The sequence below is a fragment of the Bubalus kerabau genome, chromosome 11 (genome assembly GCF_029407905.1).
Source record: "Bubalus kerabau isolate K-KA32 ecotype Philippines breed swamp buffalo chromosome 11, PCC_UOA_SB_1v2, whole genome shotgun sequence".
Taxonomy (NCBI): domain Eukaryota; kingdom Metazoa; phylum Chordata; class Mammalia; order Artiodactyla; family Bovidae; genus Bubalus; species Bubalus kerabau.
The window spans coordinates 18,553,882-18,574,510 of NC_073634.1; the positions used below are offsets into that span (position 1 = coordinate 18,553,882).

At 42.1% G+C, this 20,629-nt stretch overlaps 1 protein-coding gene across 8 annotated transcripts in view; it reads left to right on the top strand.

The window, feature by feature from the left end:
* LTBP1 (latent transforming growth factor beta binding protein 1) overlaps positions 1-20,629 on the top strand; it is a 458,508-nt gene that overhangs the window by 39,599 nt on the left and 398,280 nt on the right. For all 8 annotated transcript variants that reach the window (XM_055539766.1, XM_055539768.1, XM_055539765.1 and 5 more), the window contains one exon: positions 11,645-11,942. In XM_055539766.1, the coding sequence (XP_055395741.1) occupies positions 11,645-11,942 (298 nt within the window). The remainder of the gene's footprint in view (positions 1-11,644; positions 11,943-20,629) is intronic.

Sequence of the window (20,629 nt, forward strand, 5' to 3'; positions counted from 1 at the left end):
TGAGGTCTTTCCTAATACCCTGAATCCCCTAGGGATAGGTCCCTGCTGCACAGTATTTATTCTTCCCTTTCTGAAATGTTTGTTATAATTATCATCACTGTTTCTGTTGGTCCGCTGGCTGGGCTGTGAGTTCCACTGGGCAGAGATAGTGTTTTCTTATCTACAGTTCTAGTCATGGGGCGTGTGATGGTGCCTGGTGCAACCTGGAGTCCAGAACTGTCACTCAGGACTTCACTGAGTGAGGGTCTGAAGCATAGGTCAGACTTGGAACTGACCCCAGGGCACCCAGCTGGGGAGGCAGGGAGAGGTTCAGACTCAGGTCTGTGCGACGTTGAGTCCGGCTTCACGTCACCCTACTGCCGGCTTCCATCAGTAGGTGGATTTTACATCTCCTCAAGGGGACAGGTTTGTCCTGTCCTGAGAATTGTCTGTATCCTTTTTGGTCCCTTGAATATAATTTTGAAAGTATTGGTTGATTTCCCACTTGCTTGCTTAGTTGCTTCAGTCGTGTCCGACTCTCTGAAACCCTGTGGACCATGGCCTGCCAGGCTCCTCTGTTCATGGGATTCTCCAGGCAAGAATATGGAGTGGGTTGCCATTTCCTTCTCCAGATTTCTCACTTAGGGCCATTCATTTCTCATTTCTTCCATATCTTTATTATTCCAACATATAACTGTATGGTGAAGTTTTATGTACACACACACACACACACACTTGTCTGTCTTCCATACTGGACTCTGATCTCCGTGAGAGCAGGAAATTTGTCTTCTCCATCTTTTAATCCACACTTCTTGGCACAGTGTTAGTATGTAAGGGGGAGGGGCTCAATGTTTGAATAATGAATGGAGAAAGATATTATGGTATTAAAACAGATCAAAGATTTATTATTTAGAAATTTATGGCCTTGCTATAATGAATTATGACAATGTCATTTATAATTATACTTTACATGTGCATAATAGTTTAGTTTGTAAAACCCAAGATTCGTCAGGAACTTGTTTGTCATGTTCTGTGTTGTTACTCAGTCATGTCCGACTCTTTGAGACCCCATGGACTGTAGCCCGCCAGGCTCCTCTGTCCATGGGATTTCCCAGGCAAGAGTACTGGAGTGGGTTGCCATTTCCTTCTCCAGGGGATCTTCCCAACTCAGGGACTGAACCCACGCCTCCTGTGTCTCCTGCATTTGCAGGTGGATTCCTTACTGTCGAAGCCACTGGGGAAGCCATGTGTCTATTATACATCTGTACTAGTGTTAGTACACAAAATAAAATTATACTATTATCAGAGAAGATGCTTAACTAATGACTGAATAGCAAAATAACCTTGTGTTTTCAATACATTTTAATAATGACATTTAAAAACTTACAATATCACTTTATAATTCTAATTTTGAAAGGCTGTATAATACCATCCTTTACTCAATCTATATGCTGCTTTTGCATTTTTCATTGGTATAAATAACACTGCTGTGGACAGCTGGGCATAAGTGTGTGTATAGTTATTTTCTTTTTTAAACTATTTTCTTAGGGTAAATTTCTAGAAATGAATCTACTGAAATAGCCTGGAACATATTGTTGAAGTGCTTTCTAAAAGGCTTGTATCATTTTACTACCCTTTATTACACTTTGTATTAATGTTCTACATGTCTTTTTAAAAAAAATACAAAGTAGCCATAATATTGTACCTCCTTGTTTTGGTTGGCATTTCTTTTGATGACTGCCTTAATTTGGATAGTATACCACAGGCTTACTTACTAATTGTATTTTCTTTTGTCTCAATTGTCTATTTCTGGCCTTTTTTCACCTTTTCAATTTTGGTCTTAATTTGTTAAAGACAGCTTTTGTTAATTCTTCCTATATAATACCATTTTCTGAAAATTTTCTGCCTTTTCCTCATTTTTCTTTTGCTATTTTCAATTAAATATTTACGTCATAAAAACTTGTAGATCTTTAGCTTTGTTTTTTTTTTCACTGACTTAAAAAACAACAACAACAAAACTTCATAAAACAGCAGTAATAAGACCAGAAACAGAACCCATAAAAATTACTGGTGGTTTTTTCATTATGTAACTTATGACTTAATTATTACACTCTATGAGTGATTTCACAGTTATTGATGGCATCAGGAGGAGTGTGCTTGGCCTCGGCTGACCATCTATTTTAAATTAAATCCCATGGTAACAAGCTTCTCCTGCTGAACTCAGGCTTCCAGAACCTCCACCCTCCAGAATACAGCTCCCGGGGAATTAGGCAGACGAGGGCTCACTCCTTGACGTAAAGGCAGTAAGTAAAGTGCTCATACGGCCCTGAGAGTCTTCACACAACCTTTGGGCCTCATATATTCCACGTAATTTGTGCTGTGCTCAACCATCTGACTATCTGCTTGGTTAAATTGTCACTTGAGAGTAGATTAGAAAAGCAAACGGCGTAGAAAGGCTGGGGAGAGATCCTGATTGAAGAGCAGGGTGCTCCGAAAGCACGCACACCCCTGAGGTTTTTCATAGAGCTCTTCCAAACCAACGAGTTAGTAAACGTCTTGGCGCTTGATTCGCCTATGTAGAGCATGTGATTTTGTGGAACTCTTCATTATTTCACAAGGCTGGATAGAAAAGGTGTTGGGGTTTATACTGTTGTTTTTTGCTCCTTAGGGATTTTGGAGGAAGCTGACCCAGAGATATTCACAATGAAAGTACAGCATTTTATCTAAGTTTGGCACAAGGGGCATACAGAGTGAGGGCAGACGAAAATGTGTGACCTCATGCTATGAGTCTTGTGATCTGATATCACTTAGTGTTATTGAATGACTTCAAAGGGCAGCTGGGAATTACTGTGAAGACGCACACGCAGCAAAGCAGTTTCTCACCTGCTGTCTCTGATCACAGAAGACACAGTTAGACTTACATTTCTCCCTGGGACACATGCAGTCGACATGCTGTAACTTGCTTGGAGTTAGGCAAGGGGCAGAGATTCCCTCTGTTTGCCCTGTGTGGGCTGGGACAGGTTTTAAATATAACTAAGAGTTACTTTTTTAGAATTAAGAGCAATAGAGCCTGAGCTTCAGGGCATGGGACACGTCCTAAAAATACAGTCACTAACCTTTTAAAGAACATTAGGATCAGCTTGTTAAACTAGAGTAGGATTCAAATGTGGAAGAAATCTGAGAGGATTTACTGTTTGGAGCAAAAATTGAGGATTTGTTTCAAAAGATGAGTGGTTTCCTAAGACCATCTCTGGGCCACAGTGGTGTAGGATTTTATTGTCCATTCTTCTCACCCAGGTCTTGATGTGGGCTTCCCGCAAGCCCACTGTGTGCACACCGAGTTCATTATTGTCATGTTGGGCTTCCCAGGTGGCTTAGTGGTAGAGTCCACCTGTCAAGCAGGAGATGCAAGAGACTCCGGTTTGATCCCTGGGTCAGGAAGATCCCCTGGAGTAGGAAATGGCAACCCACTCTAGTATTCTTGCCTGGAAAATTCCATGGACAGAGGAGCCTGGTGGGCTACAGTCCAGGGGGTCGCAAAGAGTCAGACATGACTGAGCAGAGCACAGCATTTTGATGTTGGCAGTTTTTGCCACTTTGAGCAACCTCATCCCTGTGATCACCATTTCACCCCATGATTAAGAATCAGGTTTTAACTGTCTTCAATTCTCAATTGCCTTTTGTTGGCTTATTTTTTAAAAAAAATTATTTTGATTTTGAAAAAATTTTGTATTCAGGAAAGTAAAAAGGATACAGTAGTTAGCATCTGTGTATCTACTGCCCACAGCTAATACCCGTTGTCATATTTTCTATACATCTTTTTTTTTTTTAATAATGTGGGCCAATTTTAAAGTCTTTATTGAATTTGTTACAGTATTGCTTCTATTTTATGTTTTGATGTTTTGGCCATGAGACATGTGGGATCTTAGCCCCCTGAGCAGGAATTCAGCCTGCATCCCCTGCACTGGAAAGCAAAGCCTTCACTGCTGGACCACCAGGGAAGTCCCCCATCTTTTTATTTTTTAAAGAAAAAATTCCAATAAAGTGACGTATTTCCTTCTCTGGAATTGTTCCACATCCTTCCCTGAGGTGTCATGGTTATGAATTTAGTGGGAATCCAATACATATTTTAATGCTTTTGTATCCTTAAAAACAAGGAGTAGTGATTTATGTCTTTAAAAATTACATGGACAGTAGTATAGTATCATGTAAAGAATAGTACTACAGAGTAGCATTTTATAATTACTCTCTTCGGTCAACATATTTTCACAAGGTTCATCTATGTTGCTTGGCATATAGATCTAGATCGTGATTTTAACTGCTGTAAACAATTCCATACATGAATATACCACAGTTTATCCGTTCATCTGTCCCTGTCACTATTTTCCTACTATAGTTGGTGTATATGTCTGCTTGAGCCCATGACAGTCTAGAAGGGAAATTGCTAGGTATTAAGGTTTGCACATCATAACCTTACTGAACGTTGCCATACTGCTTCTCACAGAGGTGAGTATCCCATACACCTCCGTGAACAGTATATGAGTTTCCATTTCCCGTATCTTTGCGAACACTTGGTGCTAACAGACTTACTGCCAGTCTCTTGAGGGTGGAATTGCATCTCAGTGTTGTTTTGATCTGCAGTTCTCTGATAACTGGAGAGGTTGTGTATCTTTTCACATGTATTTTACATTTCACCATCTGTGAATAGCCAGCTCACATCCTTTGTCCATTTTTTACTTTGTTTTTCCTATCTATTTTTAGGAATTCTTGCTATATCTGATTATTAGTCCTTTGTTAAATATATTGCGAGGGTCTTCTTTTTGTCATTTGTGCTTCAGTGTTTTGTATGGTGTCTTTTAAGTTTTAATACAGTCAAGCTCATCAATCCCTTTCAATTTTTACTTACTGTTTTCACATTTGAGAAATTCCTCTTTACCCCAAATCATGAAGATATTCTGTCACGTTTTCTCTTAAGTTTTATAGATCTAGAATGCATGGGCTTCCCAGGTGGTGCTAGTGGTAAGGAACCTGCCTGCCAATGCAGGAGACAGAAGAACTTTGGGTTTGATCCCTGGGTCGGGAAGATCTCCTGGAAGAGGGCATGGCAACCCACTCCAGTATTCTTGCCTGGAGAATCCAATGGACAGAAGGGCCTGGCGGGCTACAGTCCATGGGGTTGCACAGAGTTGAACGCAACTGAAGGCCTTGGAACGCACCAGAATGCACACTCCTGTGTTCGGTAGGGATCTAGTTTTTGGTTCTTTTAGATGTGTGGCTCTTTCTTTTTCAACACCGTTTATTTCGTCCATTTTTTTACAGGGTTGTTATATCTCCTCTGTCATGTTTCAAGCCTCCATTTATATTTGAGTCTGTTTCTAAGCTTTCTGTTAAATTTCATTGATCTGTTTTTCTCTCTTTGAACAAGTACCACATTCTTTTCTGCTATTATAGTTTGTAGAATTTCTTGATTATGTACATAACCACTTAGATAAACTGAAATAATGTCACATGGTTTCTTCATTTTAGACCTTTTGTTCTTTTTCCTTGTTTTGCCATGGGACTTATAATGTAACATCAACTATAGAGGCTATTGTGGGCAGTTAGTCTTGTTTCCAGCTTTAATAGGAATGTTTCTACGGTTTGCACTTAATATTTGCTGTAGGTTTTGGTATCCTCTTTGGTATGCGGGATTTGCAGTAGGTTCTGTTTACCAGAACAACGAAATCCTTTTGTATTCCTAGTTGTCTTACCAGTTTTTGTTTGTTATTATGAATAAGTGATGAATTTCATTGGAAAATTTTTGCGTTCACTGAGACAAGTTCTCATTTAATTTTTTAACGTGGGGAATTCCGTGGAAAGAGTGGCTGACATTAAAATCATCCTTATATTTCTTGAATTAATTTGGTTTGGAAATAGTGTTGTATTAGATTTACTAATTTTTTTTAAAGGAATTGTGCATCTATATGTTCTTAACTGTGATTTGTGTGTGAGTTTTCATTTTTGTTTTGAGTCTTTGTGTCTGTGTACAATTCCTGTCTGATTTTGGTATTGAGGTTTTACTTTTAAAGGGAGTTGATTCTGGGGTCTGTACTGAATGTCCTGACTCTGGTAGGCCAGGACTGGGAATCTGCAGCGTACAGATCCTGGGTGGTTGCACTCTATGCCTGTGCAGCTCAGTATCAGGTGAAGACTCCAGGACTCTGTGCAGATCTCTCCTGTCCAGGACTCTGCCTGGAGATCCCAGCCACTCAGCCTTTATCACACTGTGCATGGTGATCCTTGCTGCATAGTGGTCGACCGAGTGCCTCCTGCAAGGCGGTTACGGTGATCCTAGGGCTCCCCTCTTGATCCCCTTCTCTTAGGATTCAGTCTTCTCTTGCCAGTTGTCTGGTATCTGACAACAGTTGTCTTATATCTTTCATCCAGTTTTCTAGCTGTCATGGCAAAAAGGCTTGTTTGGTAACAGTTATTCCATCATGCCCAGCTGTGGAAGTCTGTTTCTTTAATCTAAAAAAAAAGTCTTTAAAAATGATTGTTCTGTGTTTGGAATGGGAGATGTGGTAGAGGTTAATTCACTGTGCTTATCTCGAGCAGAAGTCCTTTTATTGGATTATCTACTTAATAAATTGTGGGCTTCCCCCACTTCTAATTCCTTTTCACAAAAAAAGCTTTCAGAAGCTTTTTTCCTACTGCACCTGAATGTCTTAGGCTAATTCTCTTAATGCACTTTTGAACTGGAGGTTTAGTACCTTATCACAGCTCCTATCAGCCCTTTGTGATGTTCTTCTCTTGTGAGTTCATGACCAGTTTCAGAGGGTTCCTCCCGTTCAGAGTTTTTCTAGAATGCGTTGAATCTGAGCTTCTGTAATTGTTTAATATACATATTGCTAAATGCCACTGCAAGCCATATATGTGAGCAAAGTATACTTAGATATTAATTTTGATTTAAAAACATCTTTGAAAGCTTGGACTTCCCTGGTGGTTCAGACAGTAAAGCGTCTGTCTACAATGCAGGAGACCCGGGTTCGAGCCCTGGGTTGGGAAGATCCCCTGGAGAAAAAAATGGCAATCCACTCCAGTACTAGTGCCTGGAATATCCCATGAACACAGGAGTCTGGTAGGCTATAGTCTATGGGGTCGCAAAGAGTCGGACACGACTGAGCGACTTCACTTTCACTTTGAAAGCTTGGAGACTGACTGAATAACTGGTAAACCACATCCAGGGTTGTAGATGTTATTATGAACCCACTTATTATCTTCCTTTTATAGATGTCCTGAAGTCCCAGGATTCTTGGAAAGAGGTGGATCTACTTTGACATTGGTCAGTCAACCAAGATGAGGTTCAGGCTTCCGTCCTTGGGTACAAAAAGTTCTGTCTTAGCCAATTATCTGACCTCATAGTTGACATTCTAGTTGGGAAATAAAAGAGCTTTGTTAAAAGATGATTAATACAAGTGACCATACAGGTGAGATGTGAAGTGAATGATGAAAATGGCTCAGGAGGTCAGGGTGAGTGGGCATTTGGAAAGGACTTCACAGAGAAGCAGGATGTTTCAGGTGAATAAGCACTTGAGGGGCTGGCCCGTATTTCAGGACAGGGCACCCTATGTACAGAGGCAGGAAAGGGTGAGCTTTTGCAGGGGTGGACCAGGGGCGGGGGGTGATGGGGTCCAGATGAGGCCTTGAGTGTATCTCCTGGGCAGCTAGAATATGTTGAAAATTTTTAAATGAAGGAGAAAAAATTCAAAGAGCGACATTTTGGGAAGATGATCAGCAAGTCTGGTAGGATTTTATTCCCTCACCGACGGTTCTCCAGTTTGGCTGCACGTTGCCATCACCTAGGGAGTTAAAAAACCGAAAAACGGAAGTGACCGGTGAGCCCCTTTCCCCAGAGATTGGGATTCAATCAGCCTGGAGTCACACCTGGGTTTTGAGCTCCCCGGGTGATTCTGCTGTGCCTGAGAACCACTGCCCCATCCGAGATAAGATCTCCATAGTGTTCGCTCATTGTGTGGAGCCACAGCTGGGCTGGGCAAATGCAGGATGACTGATGGGTAACATTTTTAAAGAACTTCTGTAAGATTTAAAATACTCCACATAGTGCAATACCTCAGTTAGAATAACAGTTTTCTCCGGAAATAGCGACACAGAGAACTAGTGACTACCAGAGGGGAGAGAGGAGGAGGGAGGGACAAATTAGGGGTATGCGTTTAGCAGATACAAATTGCTGCTACTGCTAAGTCGCTTCAGTCGTGTCTGACTCTGTGCGACCCTATAGACGGCAGCCCACCAGGCTCCGCTGTCCCTGGGATTCTCCAGGCAAGAACACTGGGGTGGGTTGCCATTTCCTTCTCCAATGCATGAAAGTGAAAAGTGAAAGTGAAGTCACTCACTCATATCCAACTCTTTGCGACCCCATGGACTGCAGCCCATCAGGCTCCTCCATCCATGGGATTTTCCAGGCAAGAGTACTGGAGTGGGGTGCCATTGCCTTCTCTGATACAAACTAGTGTGTATGAAATAGAGAAGCAACAAGGATACATTGGAGTGTAATCTGTAAACATACTCTGTGCTGACACCTGAAACTGATGTAACACTGTAAGTCAACCATCCTTGAATTAAAAAAAATAAGTTTTCTCATAAATGCCTACAAATTTTTACACTGACCATGAAGTAGTGACAAATGTATACATTTTTGAAAGGGACTGATAATTATCTTGAGAATTTAGTCACATGGAAAATTTTTTAAATTTTTTGCATTAGAAACAGAAGGGCGACATAAAACAGACACAGCTATGAGGGTAAGAATTCAGTAAGCCACTGTAGTGCAAAAACACAAACTTGCAGTGACAAAAATGTAAATTCTCAAAAAAGGTGTTGGTGGAAGGCCGCTAGTTTGTGCAGCACCCGGCAGGCAGGCAGATGGCTGGGCTCTGGTTTGGGATTCAGCAGGCCAGGGGCCGGCCAAATACGCATTTCTAAAATGTTTCCAGGTGATACTGCGGCTTGTCCAGGCGTCACACATTGAGAAGTGACACGTGGGAGCCACTACTGCACGAAGCCCAAATGTGGTGGGAAAATGGCTTGCTCAAGTGTGGCTGCAGGATGTCAGTTTTGCTTTTCAGGTCGGGGAGGGGCTTGTCTTGGCCCCTGGGGAATCTGTTCCCTTACCCGCTCTGCCTCCCCCACCCCCAACCCCGCAGTGTAAGCCAGCCCTACCTATCTGCTCCAGGAGGCTACTGCTGAAGCCCAAATGGGGAGGGTAGAAGAGAAAATCGTCTAATCAGTCTCCTTATTGTCTCTCAAAACTTACTGTGAAAGGATAGTATTGTATATATATATATATATAACTACTATTACATAAAGTCCTTTTTTGGTGTAAGTTTAAAGTTTTGTTGTCGTTTTTTTTTCTTTTATTATTTTTTCTCTGCTCCCCTCATCCTTTCATATGCAAAATTTGAAGAGTTAAAAAAAAAAACAAACAAGGCTACCCTTTATACTTCTAACTCATCCTCCAGACAGCCCCTTGTTGGCTATTGTAGGTGTTTTGGGGGAGATTTCTGTGCTTGGCTTCCACCTAGGTGCCAGCTTTTGTCAGCCACTCTGTGCAGCCTTCCTGAGAGATTAGGAGACCTTTGCACTACACCTTGGGAGGGAGAAGCGGAAATCATTCTCAGATGTTAAACCGAGACATGTTTCTAATTGAAAGCATGAAGAGAATGTGTACATGAAAGTGCCTGGGGGTGGGGGTGATCTCTGGCAGAGGCTCAGCTTTGAAAGCCCCGTCCTCTCCCGCTTGTGACCACTTCTGCTGTCTCTGGGTGGAGCCCATTTCCATTCCTGAGACGTTCCATAAATAAGCGTGGCTGAGGAGGGACCCGATGATCATGTTGGCCAGGAAGGCACGGATAAATTAGACTCCTGAACTCTCGAAGTGCATAGCTTTTTGACTTTGACTTCTAGAAGCCTAATATGGAAAGAGCCCTTGGGGACCATTTTAGAAAAGCAGCTACTGCCCTCCTCCTGCACTGGGACTTGTGTAGGTGCAGAGGCCAAGCTCGAGTAACTCACCCCAGGGTCACCTCAGGAGCTGGCTGCGTTTTTCTTTCCTTTTTTTCCTTTTTTAAAGAATCCGTCTCAACTCAGAAAATTTGTTAGCCTGGTATTCTGACACTTGACAGTTATTTCTTATCATTATTTGCTATAACTAATAGGAATTATAGGAAAATAGGAAAAGTATCTTTTCTCTTTTATAGAAAATTAGGAGGTTTCAGGGTTTTTAGGTCTCGGTCATTGGTTGCTGCATGTTTGAGCCTCCTCTGGTGTGTATTCTTCATCTAATTTGTAATTGCTTGTAGACTGAATCCTGGGTTGAATTGTATGGGAGGTTTAGTATTATGATCTGCCTCAGGACAGAGAGTTTAAGTCAAAGAGGGCTGATACCAAAAGGCTGGTGTAAATAAATGGTACAAATAAAGAAGGGTCTGAAGGAATCATGTCTGTAGGCCTATGATGTTATTAAAATTTAAGTCATAAATTTTATGACATATAACATCTAAACTCCCAGGGGACCTTGCCTGTGATAAAATCCATTCACCTTGCCCGTGACCAATAGCCCTGCTAACTTTAAAACTCTGCTTGGCCACAAGTCTGGTGATTCAAAGTACATGCATTCATGGGACTTCCATGGCAGTCCAGTGGTAAGACTTTGCCATCCAATGCAGGGGGTGTAGGTTTGATCCCTGATCAGGGAGCTATGATGCCACATGCTTCATGGCCCCAAATCAAAAACATAAAACAGCCGCAATATTGTAACAAATTAAATAAGGACTTTAAAAATGGTCCATATTAAAAAAAAAAAAACACAACCCAAAACCCGAAGTAAATGCATCCTAGCTAATAGGAGATAAACAGGTGGTTTCTTTTTGATTGCCCTTTGTTATAATATTAAGGGTGTACTGGCTTTTAAAATATATAATGCATGTATGAAAGTGTATATTAGATGACTTTCAATCTTTTTACATTTGCTTTTTCTCTCAAAAAAAAAAAAAAAGTAGGTTGACTAAATTTCTGAACAGTCACTCCAAGCTTTGATAGCTTAATGCAAGATGAAGGCCATTACCCTCTTGGGGGGTTTGGGTTTGGGATTGGGCTTCTGTTTTTTTTTGCCAAGACTTATTTGGATACCTAAAGTTTAAACTGAAGCCACGGAACACGACTTAAAAAAGGACAGAGTACTTTCTTTTTTTCCCCCCTCTATTTCTGATGCATTTCTGAGCAGCAGCTATAGTAAAGTGGTCAAGAAAGATGACTTTGGAGCCAGTTCACTTGAATTCATATCCAAGCTCTTTTATTTACTGATTGTGGGACTTTTGGCAAATTTTATAACCCTGTGCCTGTTCTTTCATCAGTAAAATGGGCAAAATAAAACATCTCCTTAAATCAGTTGCTGGGGGTGGGAGTTAAATTTGTCAATATCTATTAGAACAGTGCCTGGCACATAGGAAACCATGAATAAATATTTGCTATTATCATTATCATTAACAACATCATCAGCATCTTATTTCATTGAGGAACAGCCCAATGCTCGTGGTAAGCATCTGGAAGAATTAGTGAAGTCTGAACTGCTCTCCTTCAAAGTGTGTCTTCTGTTGTCTTTCCACAGCAAGCTGTGTTCCGCCGTGTCAGAATGGAGGGATGTGTCTCCGACCTCAGCTCTGTGTGTGTAAACCAGGAACCAAGGGCAAAGCCTGTGAGACAACAGCTGCCCAGGACACCTCGTCCCCAGTCTTTGGAGGGCAGAGTACTGCGGCTGCTTCCTCCTGGGTCCCTCCTGAGCAAGCCACAAAGCACACTTCATCTAAGAAGGCAGACGTTCTACCAAGAGTCAGTCCTGTGGCCCAGATGACCTTGACCCTCAAGCCGAAGCCTTCAGTGGGACTCTCCCAGCAGATCCATTCTCAGTGAGTGTTTTGAACTTGCCTCCAGCTTGGGAGCATCTTAATGTTCTCTTAGATGCATTGCTTTAAATCACTCTTCTTTTCCAGCACAATTTGCAGAAATCACTTGGATAATAATGTCTTTCCTTCAGATTTTGCATTTTATGTTTACACATCAAGTCTCTTTAAAATAGTTGATATGTGTGTTTAGCCTCTGCAGGGAAGATTTACCATAAGCATTAAGCAAAGAAGTGGTGAGGATTAAGGGGATCAAGGGTGGAAGGGAATAATATAGTTGTTTGATTATGGTGGAGTTGGAAAAATTCTTTATTTTTTTGAGGCAGGGGGTGCTTTAAAGCTTCTGAAGTCATAATGCAAAAAGAGAAGCGGTAAGTGTAATTTTATAGGTACATGGAAAAGGTAGGAACTCAGCTTTGCACGGAGAAGGGATTCAAATGAAAGTGCATCTTGGGAAAGAGAATTATTCTACCCCGGTAGCAAGTGAAGTGTATCTTCTAGTAAACACCCTGTTTACCTCCCAGTTGCTATGCAGGTCCATTTTTGGTGAATGAGCTTGTGTTTTATTTATAGGAACTTTTTTTTTTTTTTTTTTTTTTTAGTGTTAGGAAGTCAGTGCTGTTCTGAACAAAATGAGAACTCTGTAAAGACAGGGTCCTTACACAAATTGTTTCCTTTTAATTAGCTACTCTATGTGGATAACAAGATGCAGAATTTACTATAGCTATCACTTGTCATTTGTCTAGGAATGTAAAATACAGGAAGTGCTCAACTTAAAAATGACCCAGCAGTTGATCTGTAAGTTACTTGCTTAGAATTTTGAATGCTTCCCTCCTCAGCCCCTGAGATAGCTTCCACCTGGTGATTAGTATCCCGTCAGCCCACAGAAGTGATTTAATCTGTTACTACAGATGAAATTACCCTAATTTATACTTCCCCTGTGAATAGGCCACCTACTGTCCTTGCTGAGTGAGGTCCTGATAACTTTTTCCTTCCTCTTATTCCCTCCTCATTTCTCTTGTTTCTGGTTTTATTTTTCTCTCCTCTCATTCCTTCTTGCCTCCTACTTCAGTTCTACCTTGATGAAGAGATTTGGGATGTTGCCCTGGAATCTAACTGCTTTGCTACCATTTCATCTGAAAACGCATCCTGTCGCCCTCAGCAAGAAGGAATGGTAGTTGTAGCCCATACTCAATAACCGCTTCCTGCTTGCCAGATCCTGTTTCACATGCTTTGTATGTTTTATACATTTAAAACTCACAATGACACCCTAGCAGGTGGGCGCCTTTCTTAACCCCATTTTACGTATGAGGAAACTGAGGTGCAAAGTGGTTAAACAGTGTGTTCAAGCTTACACAGTTAATAAGTGAATATAAGTGTTAAGCTAGAGACTGAATAAAGAGAATATATGGACCTCCGTGGTGGCTCAGTGGTAAAGAATCCTGCTGCAATGCAGGAGATACAGGAGAAGTGGGTTTGATCCCTGGGTCAGAAAGATCCCCTGGAGGAGGGCATGGCAACCCATTCCAGTATTCTTGCCTGGAGAACCCCATGGGCAGAGGAGCCTGGTGGGCTACAGTCCACAGCGTCCCAAAGAGTGGGACACAACAGAAGCAGCTGAGCAGCAGCAAGGAGAATATAATAAGTGGAGGCAGCCAGGCTCCAGCATCCACACCCGGAAGCAGAGGCAAACGTTCGCTGTAAAGGGCTGCATAGTAACTCTTTGGAGCTCTGTGGGACATGTGGTTTCTGTGAGTTTCTCAATTCCTCACAAAAGCAGCCAGAGACAATGTGTAAGTGGATGAGTGTGTGTGTGTTCCAATAAAGCTTTATTGATGGATCTTGAAATTTGAGTTTCATATAAATTTCATGGCACCCAATAATACTGTTTTATTTTTCTCAGTCATTAAAAAGTATAAAAATCATTCTTAGCTTTTTGGCCTGTGGGCCAGCTTTGACCCTTGAAGTGTAGTTTGCCGGCCCCTTCTCCAAAGGATAGTAGCCCTTTTTTTGTGTGTCAGAACACAAATGCAACTATGCATCTTTGAAATGAAATAAAACTTTGATTATATCATAGCCAGACAGCCCTCTTCCAGCATTGTTCTGTATCTTAAAAACAAAGAACAATTCTGTGTTGAAGTATGCCTTGGCAATCAGGAGTCAGATTCCTGTGCATTGCAATTATTTTTTTTCTAGTATAAACTGTGAAGTCATTTACAAGCAGCATCATTCATCTTGAATATCACCATCCCCTGTTAGAATGTGACCCTCTATGATGTGTATATGTGGATTATTACTGAGAATCATATGTCAGATGTCAGATAAAGAAGCAACCTTTCCCTCCTCCTCACTCTTTCTTTTTATGGTAGCAGCAGTGTAATTTAGACGAGAATGTTGTGAGTCAAAGAGGAAGCTAAGGTTTCAGCTCTAATTTGGCTTTGGGAAAATAGAAGTCATTAGATAATATACTTTAGAGACTTCATCTGCTGAATGAAGATGCTTTTTTCATGATAATACTGTTACAGGCGTGTGTTTATGGGTGTGCCTACTACTGTGTCCTTTTGGGTGAGGAGAAGAGATGGCCCAAGATGCTAACAATTCTGATGCTTTCATAATAAACCTTTGTCAGTTGCCCTGTTATCTGGGCAGGGAGTATTAAGTTGCCCTGTTATCTGGCAGGGAGTATTAAGATGTATAAGACCCAGTTCTATTCTTAAGGAGATTTTGAAATGACAGATGTTATCACTTGAGAGGGGTACCAAGGGAGTGGCGTGGTTGACTCATGGATGAATAATGGCAGCCCACTCCAGTACTCTTGGCTGGAAAATCCCGTGGACGGAGGAGCCTGGAAGGCTGCAGTCCATGGGGTCGCTGAGCGTCGGACACGACTGAGCGACTTTCTTTCACTTTTTACTTTCATGCATTGGAGAAGGAAATGGCAACCCACTCCAGTGTCCTTGCCTGGAGAATCCCAGGGACAGAGGAGCCTGGTGGGCTGCCATCTATGGGGTCGCACAGAGTCGGGCACGACTGAAGCGACTTAGCAGCAGCAGCATGATCACCTGAAATGTAAACTGCCAAGGAGGCACATGTGACAGGATCACTTTGGCTACTTTTGAGAAATGTAACCATTCTTAAGCATCTTTTCGTTTGATTGCCTACTTTACGGTGTTTCAGGCTTTGGTTTTGTTTTATCTAGTGAAGGAGGAAATTAATTAAGCTCCCTAAAATGCTTGTAGACAGGGATTTCCTGGGCAGCTCAGTAGTCAAGACTCTCTGCTTCTACTGCAGGGGACACAGGTTCAATCCCTGGTCCAGGAGCTAAGATTCCTGAGAGGACCATACTGAGAGGTGTGGCCAAAAAAAAAAAAAATTCTTATAGACATAAAGACATCTAAAATATAAAAATGTGGTTAGTGTTACATCCCTAATGTGGCATGTGAGATGCTGCAGTCTTGATCATTTACTCAGGTTTTTATTGACCACATGGTATGTACTGTGCATTGTTCCAGGGGCTCAGAGTGTAGCATTGAACAGCTAAACACAGTGTCTTCCTTCCTGGAGCCTATAGTCTGGAAGCAGGGAGATAATGAGTGCTGTATTTAAAACATATCTTAGATTGTGGTTGGTGGTGTGGAGAAAATAAAAGTGCAAAGATGGGCAGGGAGTGTGGGGTGGGTGTGAGATGGGGAGGAGGGAGGGCTCTGGTGGCTTTAAATGGGCTGTCAGAGAAGGTTCTCTTGAGGTGATATTTAAGTGAGGAGGAGGTGGGGGTGTGAATCATGGAGATGTGTGGGGCTGGGGCAGAAGCTTCAGAGGGGGTATGCTGCTGCTGCTGCTGCTGCTAAGTCGCTTCAGTCGTGTCCGACTCTGCGACCCCAGAGACGGCAGCCCAATAGGCTCTCTCGTCTTTGGGATTCTCCAGGCAAGAACACTGGAATGGGTTGCCATTTCGTTCTCCAATGCATGAAAGTGAAAAGTGAAAGTGAAGTCTCTCAGTCGTGTCCGACTCCTAGCGACACCATGGACTGCAGCCTACCAGGCGCCTCCGTCCATTGGATTTTCCAGGCAAGAGTACTGCACTGGGGTGCCATTGCCTTCTCCCCAGAGAGGTTATATGCCTGGCCTATTCGAGGAATGGGGACTTGAGTAAAACTGTAATGTTGAAACTACACATTTTAGGCAGGTGAGGGTTAGATGAATTTGTTTAACCTTTGGCCACATTGGTTTTAGACAGCTTGACTTAGAACCAGATACAAAGTTCTTTAGGAAATTGAAGGAAGGAATAATTATTTACAGATTTTGGAGCATGGAGGACATTGAAAAGATGGTTAAATTTGGACACAAAGAACTGAAGAAGAGCATTTCTAGGAAAAACAATGATGTGACACCAGAAAGACTGGTGTATTAGTTGTCTACTGATGTGTAATAGGTCCCCACAAATGTGGCAGCCTTAAATGATAAACATTTGTTGCCTGACAGTCTGTGGGTCAGGAATCCAGGAGGTGCTCACTGGAAGCTCTAGCTCAGGGTCTCTTGTGAGGTTGCAGTCAGCAGGGGTAGCTCGCCTGGGGTTGGAGAACCCACTGCCAAGGTGACTCATTGCCATGGTTGTTGGCAAGAGACTTCTTTTCCTTTCTACATGGACTCTCCACAGAGCTGCCTGAGCATCCTCACAACATGGCCACTGGCTTCTTCCTGAGCAAGTGAACCCCAGGCCACAGGGCCGTTGTAGTCCTGTATGACACACCTTCACCTCCACCTTATTCTACTCATTAGAAATGAGTCAGTTGAGTCCACTCTCAAAGGAACTGCAGTTAATAAGCTGCATTGCTTGAAGAGAGAAATAGCAAAGAATTAGTGAATGTATTTTAAAATGACCACATTTAGGGTATCATTTGATTAAAACTTGATATAAATGAAGACTAGTGGTAATGAAAGTTGTTAAGGGTTGGTTAAAAACCAAGTTAAAGACTACAATTTCAACAAAACAATTCTGAAAAACACAAAACAAAATAGAAAAAGTAATGAAAGGGGAACCTAAATAGCTTAAAAGAGGCTTAAGAAGCAGATTAACCAATCACAATATTTAGATTATGTCTCTCTTGATGCAAACAAGCTGCAAATGAAAGAAAAAGATAATGATGATGACTTACAGGACAATAATGAAAATGCTGACATTGACCGGAAATTTGATGCTATAAAAGCGTGATTGTTGATTTGGAGGGCTGGGATGATGACCTTGTCATTATTTAAGGAAGGGAAATAATACTATTTACAGATGAAATTATATGATTTCTGAGCTTTGATTGACCCAGTGGGTTGAGGTATAGAGGTAACAAGTCTTGAGGGGATAATTATTGAAGCTAGATGATAGGCACACAATTATTATGCAATCCTTTTTTAATGCATTTTTGAAATTTTCTATAATAAAAAGTAACTAAAATGAGAAAGATACAAGTAGGAAGACTTCTAGGATTTTTCTTCTGCCTCAGGAGATTAATCTGGTTATAGCACATAAAATGGATTAGAACTAGTGGTAATTGGTAATTGGAGGGTGACTCTGTAACAGATGAAGTAGCGCTGGTAATATAGAGGAAGGATGTGAGCTCAGGAACTACTTAAAACTTTTTTTTTTATTTGACTGCGCTAGATCTTAGTTGAGCTGTGTGGGATCTTCAGTCTTCACTGCGGCATGTAGGGTCTTTAGCTGTGGCGTGTGTGGTCTGGTTCCCCAACCAGGGACTGAACCCGGGCCCCCTGCACTGGTAGAGCAGAGTCTTAGCCACTGAACTGCCAGGGAAGTCCCAGGAGTTATCCTTAAAGACCTTTTGTGTTAGTGTTAGTCACTCAGTCGTGTCTGACTCTCTGCGACCCCATGGACTGTAACCCGCCAGGCTCCTCTGTCCATGGGATTCCCCAGGCGAGAGTACCGGAGCGGGTAGCCCTTTATTTCTTCAGGGGATCTTCCCGACCCAGGGATCAATCCCAGGTCTCCCAGTTGCAGGCGTTCTTTACTGTCTTTACCGTCTGAGCCACCAGGCCACCTAATCACTGGTGGGAGGCAAAGAAAATGAGAATCAGGTATTATCTAGGCTTGGGACTGTGGGAGAAAGGGAGGATGTGAAGTCTTTCTATTCTGCTGTTCTTAAAGATTTCTTGGTAATTTCATGAGTCTTCAAGATCTTTGATGGTTGATACTTGGTGAATGGATGACTTCTGACAGAGCTTTATAGGCTGAATAGCCTTGGAGAAGGAAATGGCAACCCACTCCAGTGTTCTTGCCTGGAGAATCCCAGGGACAGAGGAGCCTGGTGGGCTGCTGTCTATGGGGTTGCATACAGTCGGACATGACTGAAGTGACTTAGCAGCAGCAGCAGCCAAGATCATCCTCTGTACCCCATCAGGGACTAAAAGGAAGTGGGTATCAGTGGTGTATATACCTGGCCACCTGGTCAGGTATTGGTTTGGAAAGACCTTGGTCAGGGCATTCTGGCAGTGATCATTGCAATAGCTGGTAATTCCATTCATGCTTTTCATTGAAGTTGACTATTACGGTGTTCTTTTTTCCAGTTTTCCAGGCCACATCTTGGACCTTCCATGAGCTAGAGAAAAAACCAAATGATGCCTCATTTTCCTGTGTATAAGTTTTGGGAGTAATTTTTCTCATTCTTAAAACTTTTGAGTCTCTTTATAATCCTTCATTCCTTGGCAAGTCCATGTGAACACTTCAGGGTACTTTCATAATTGCACCCTGTAGATGTTCATATATAGCTATCCATTTGCTATACAGAGCTTCAGTATGTACTGAGGAATTGTCCTTGTTAGGTCCCAGGCACACCTACAATGTCTGTCTTTAGTCCTAGATGTGGAAGGGCATCAGTGCTTGTGTGTTGTGGCCAGGAACTTCACAGAGGAGCAAAAATCAAACCTGTTCAGCTTTCCAGAGCTTTTTCATCACCTGTCAGTACCATTTTTCACACGTGTGTTGAAGTTTCCCACAAGAGTTTGCTTTCAGCCCTCAGTGCTGCTTGGTGAGGCTGTTTGTGGGAAATATCTGTCTTTTTCCTTGTTAATCATGATGGCTGTCATAGGCACCAACCTTGGACCTACGAGGTGGAGGTCATTAGGGGCATTCTTCAGCTGCTGATATCTTCTGGTTATTTAGAGAACATAAGGACAAATGACCACTGCTTTACCAAACGGGAAGCTGTTATCTGTACTGTGACAGGAGGAGGCGCTTGCACAGGACACGGAGTGCCCAGTTACCTCGCTTTGAGCTTGAGGAGGAAGTCTGGTTTTACTCAGGATATGGATGTCAAATCTATCTGAAAAGCTCACATAAATCTAGTCTTCTTTTCTTCCCTGTTGATGGCTATTTTCATCATTTTATGTCCTGATGTTTCAAAGGATGGTGGTTAGTTTCCATGGAAGAATTAGATATGTCCTGTCTCAGACCAGGGCAGGGGGCTTGGGCTTACCTAATGGCATCGATGATCCATTTTCTGTCATCTTTTTTGCAGGGTTGGGTTCTTTTAAGACAGCCATAATTCAACTGTGTTCTCTGTTTATCAAGTGAGCTTATACTGCTGCTGCTGCTACTGCTGCTAAGTCGCTTCAGTCGTGTCCGACTCTGTGCGACCCCATAGACGGCAGCCCAACAGGCTCCCCCGTCCCTGGGATTCTCCAGGCAAGAACACTGGAGTGGGTTGCCATTTCCTTCTCCAATGCATGAAAGTGAAAAGTGAAATTGAAGTCGCTCAGTCGTGTCCGACTCTTCGCGACCCCATGGACTGCAGCCAATCAGGCCCCTCCGTCCATGGGATTTTTCCAAGCAAGAGTCCTGGAGTGCGTTACCATCGCCTTCTCTGAGCTTATACTACACCAGTTATTTGGTAAATATAGGGAAAGCCCTTTAAAGTCCACCTCGAGATGATGGGTTCCACTTTCAAAGGTCTAAAGAAATAATACTTCACACATACAGACGGCTAATAAACACATAAAAAGATGATCAGTATCGCTCATTATTACAGAAATGCAGATCAAAACCACAGTGAAGTATTATCTCATACCAGTCAGAGTAGCCATCATCAAAAAGTCTACAAACAATAAATGCTGGAAGGGGTGTGGAGCAAAAGGAACCCTTTTACAGTGTTGGTGGGAATGCAAACTGATACAACCACTATGGAGAACAGTGTGGAGATTCCTTAAAAAAAAAAAAAAAAAGGACTAAAACTATGACCCAGCCTATCCCACTGCTGAGTTTATACCCTGAGGAAACCAAAATTGAAAAAGACGCATGTACCCCAGTGTTCATCGCAGCACTGTTTACAATAGCTCAGACATGGAAGCAACCTAGATGTCCATCAGCAGATGAATAGATAAGGAAATTATGGTACATATACACAATGGAGTATCATTCAGCTATAAAAAGGAATACATTTGAGTCAGTTCTAATGAGGTGGATGAACCTAGAGCCTATTATACTGTGTGAAGTAAATCTGAAAGAGAAAGACAAATATCGTATATCAATACATATACATGGAATCTAGAAAGATGGTGCCAATGATCCCATGTGTAGGGCAGCGAAGGAGACACAGGTGCAAAGAACAGACTTTGAGATTCAGTGGGAGAAGGAGAGATTTGAGAGGATAGCATGGAAACATATACATTACCATATGTGAGACAGAAAA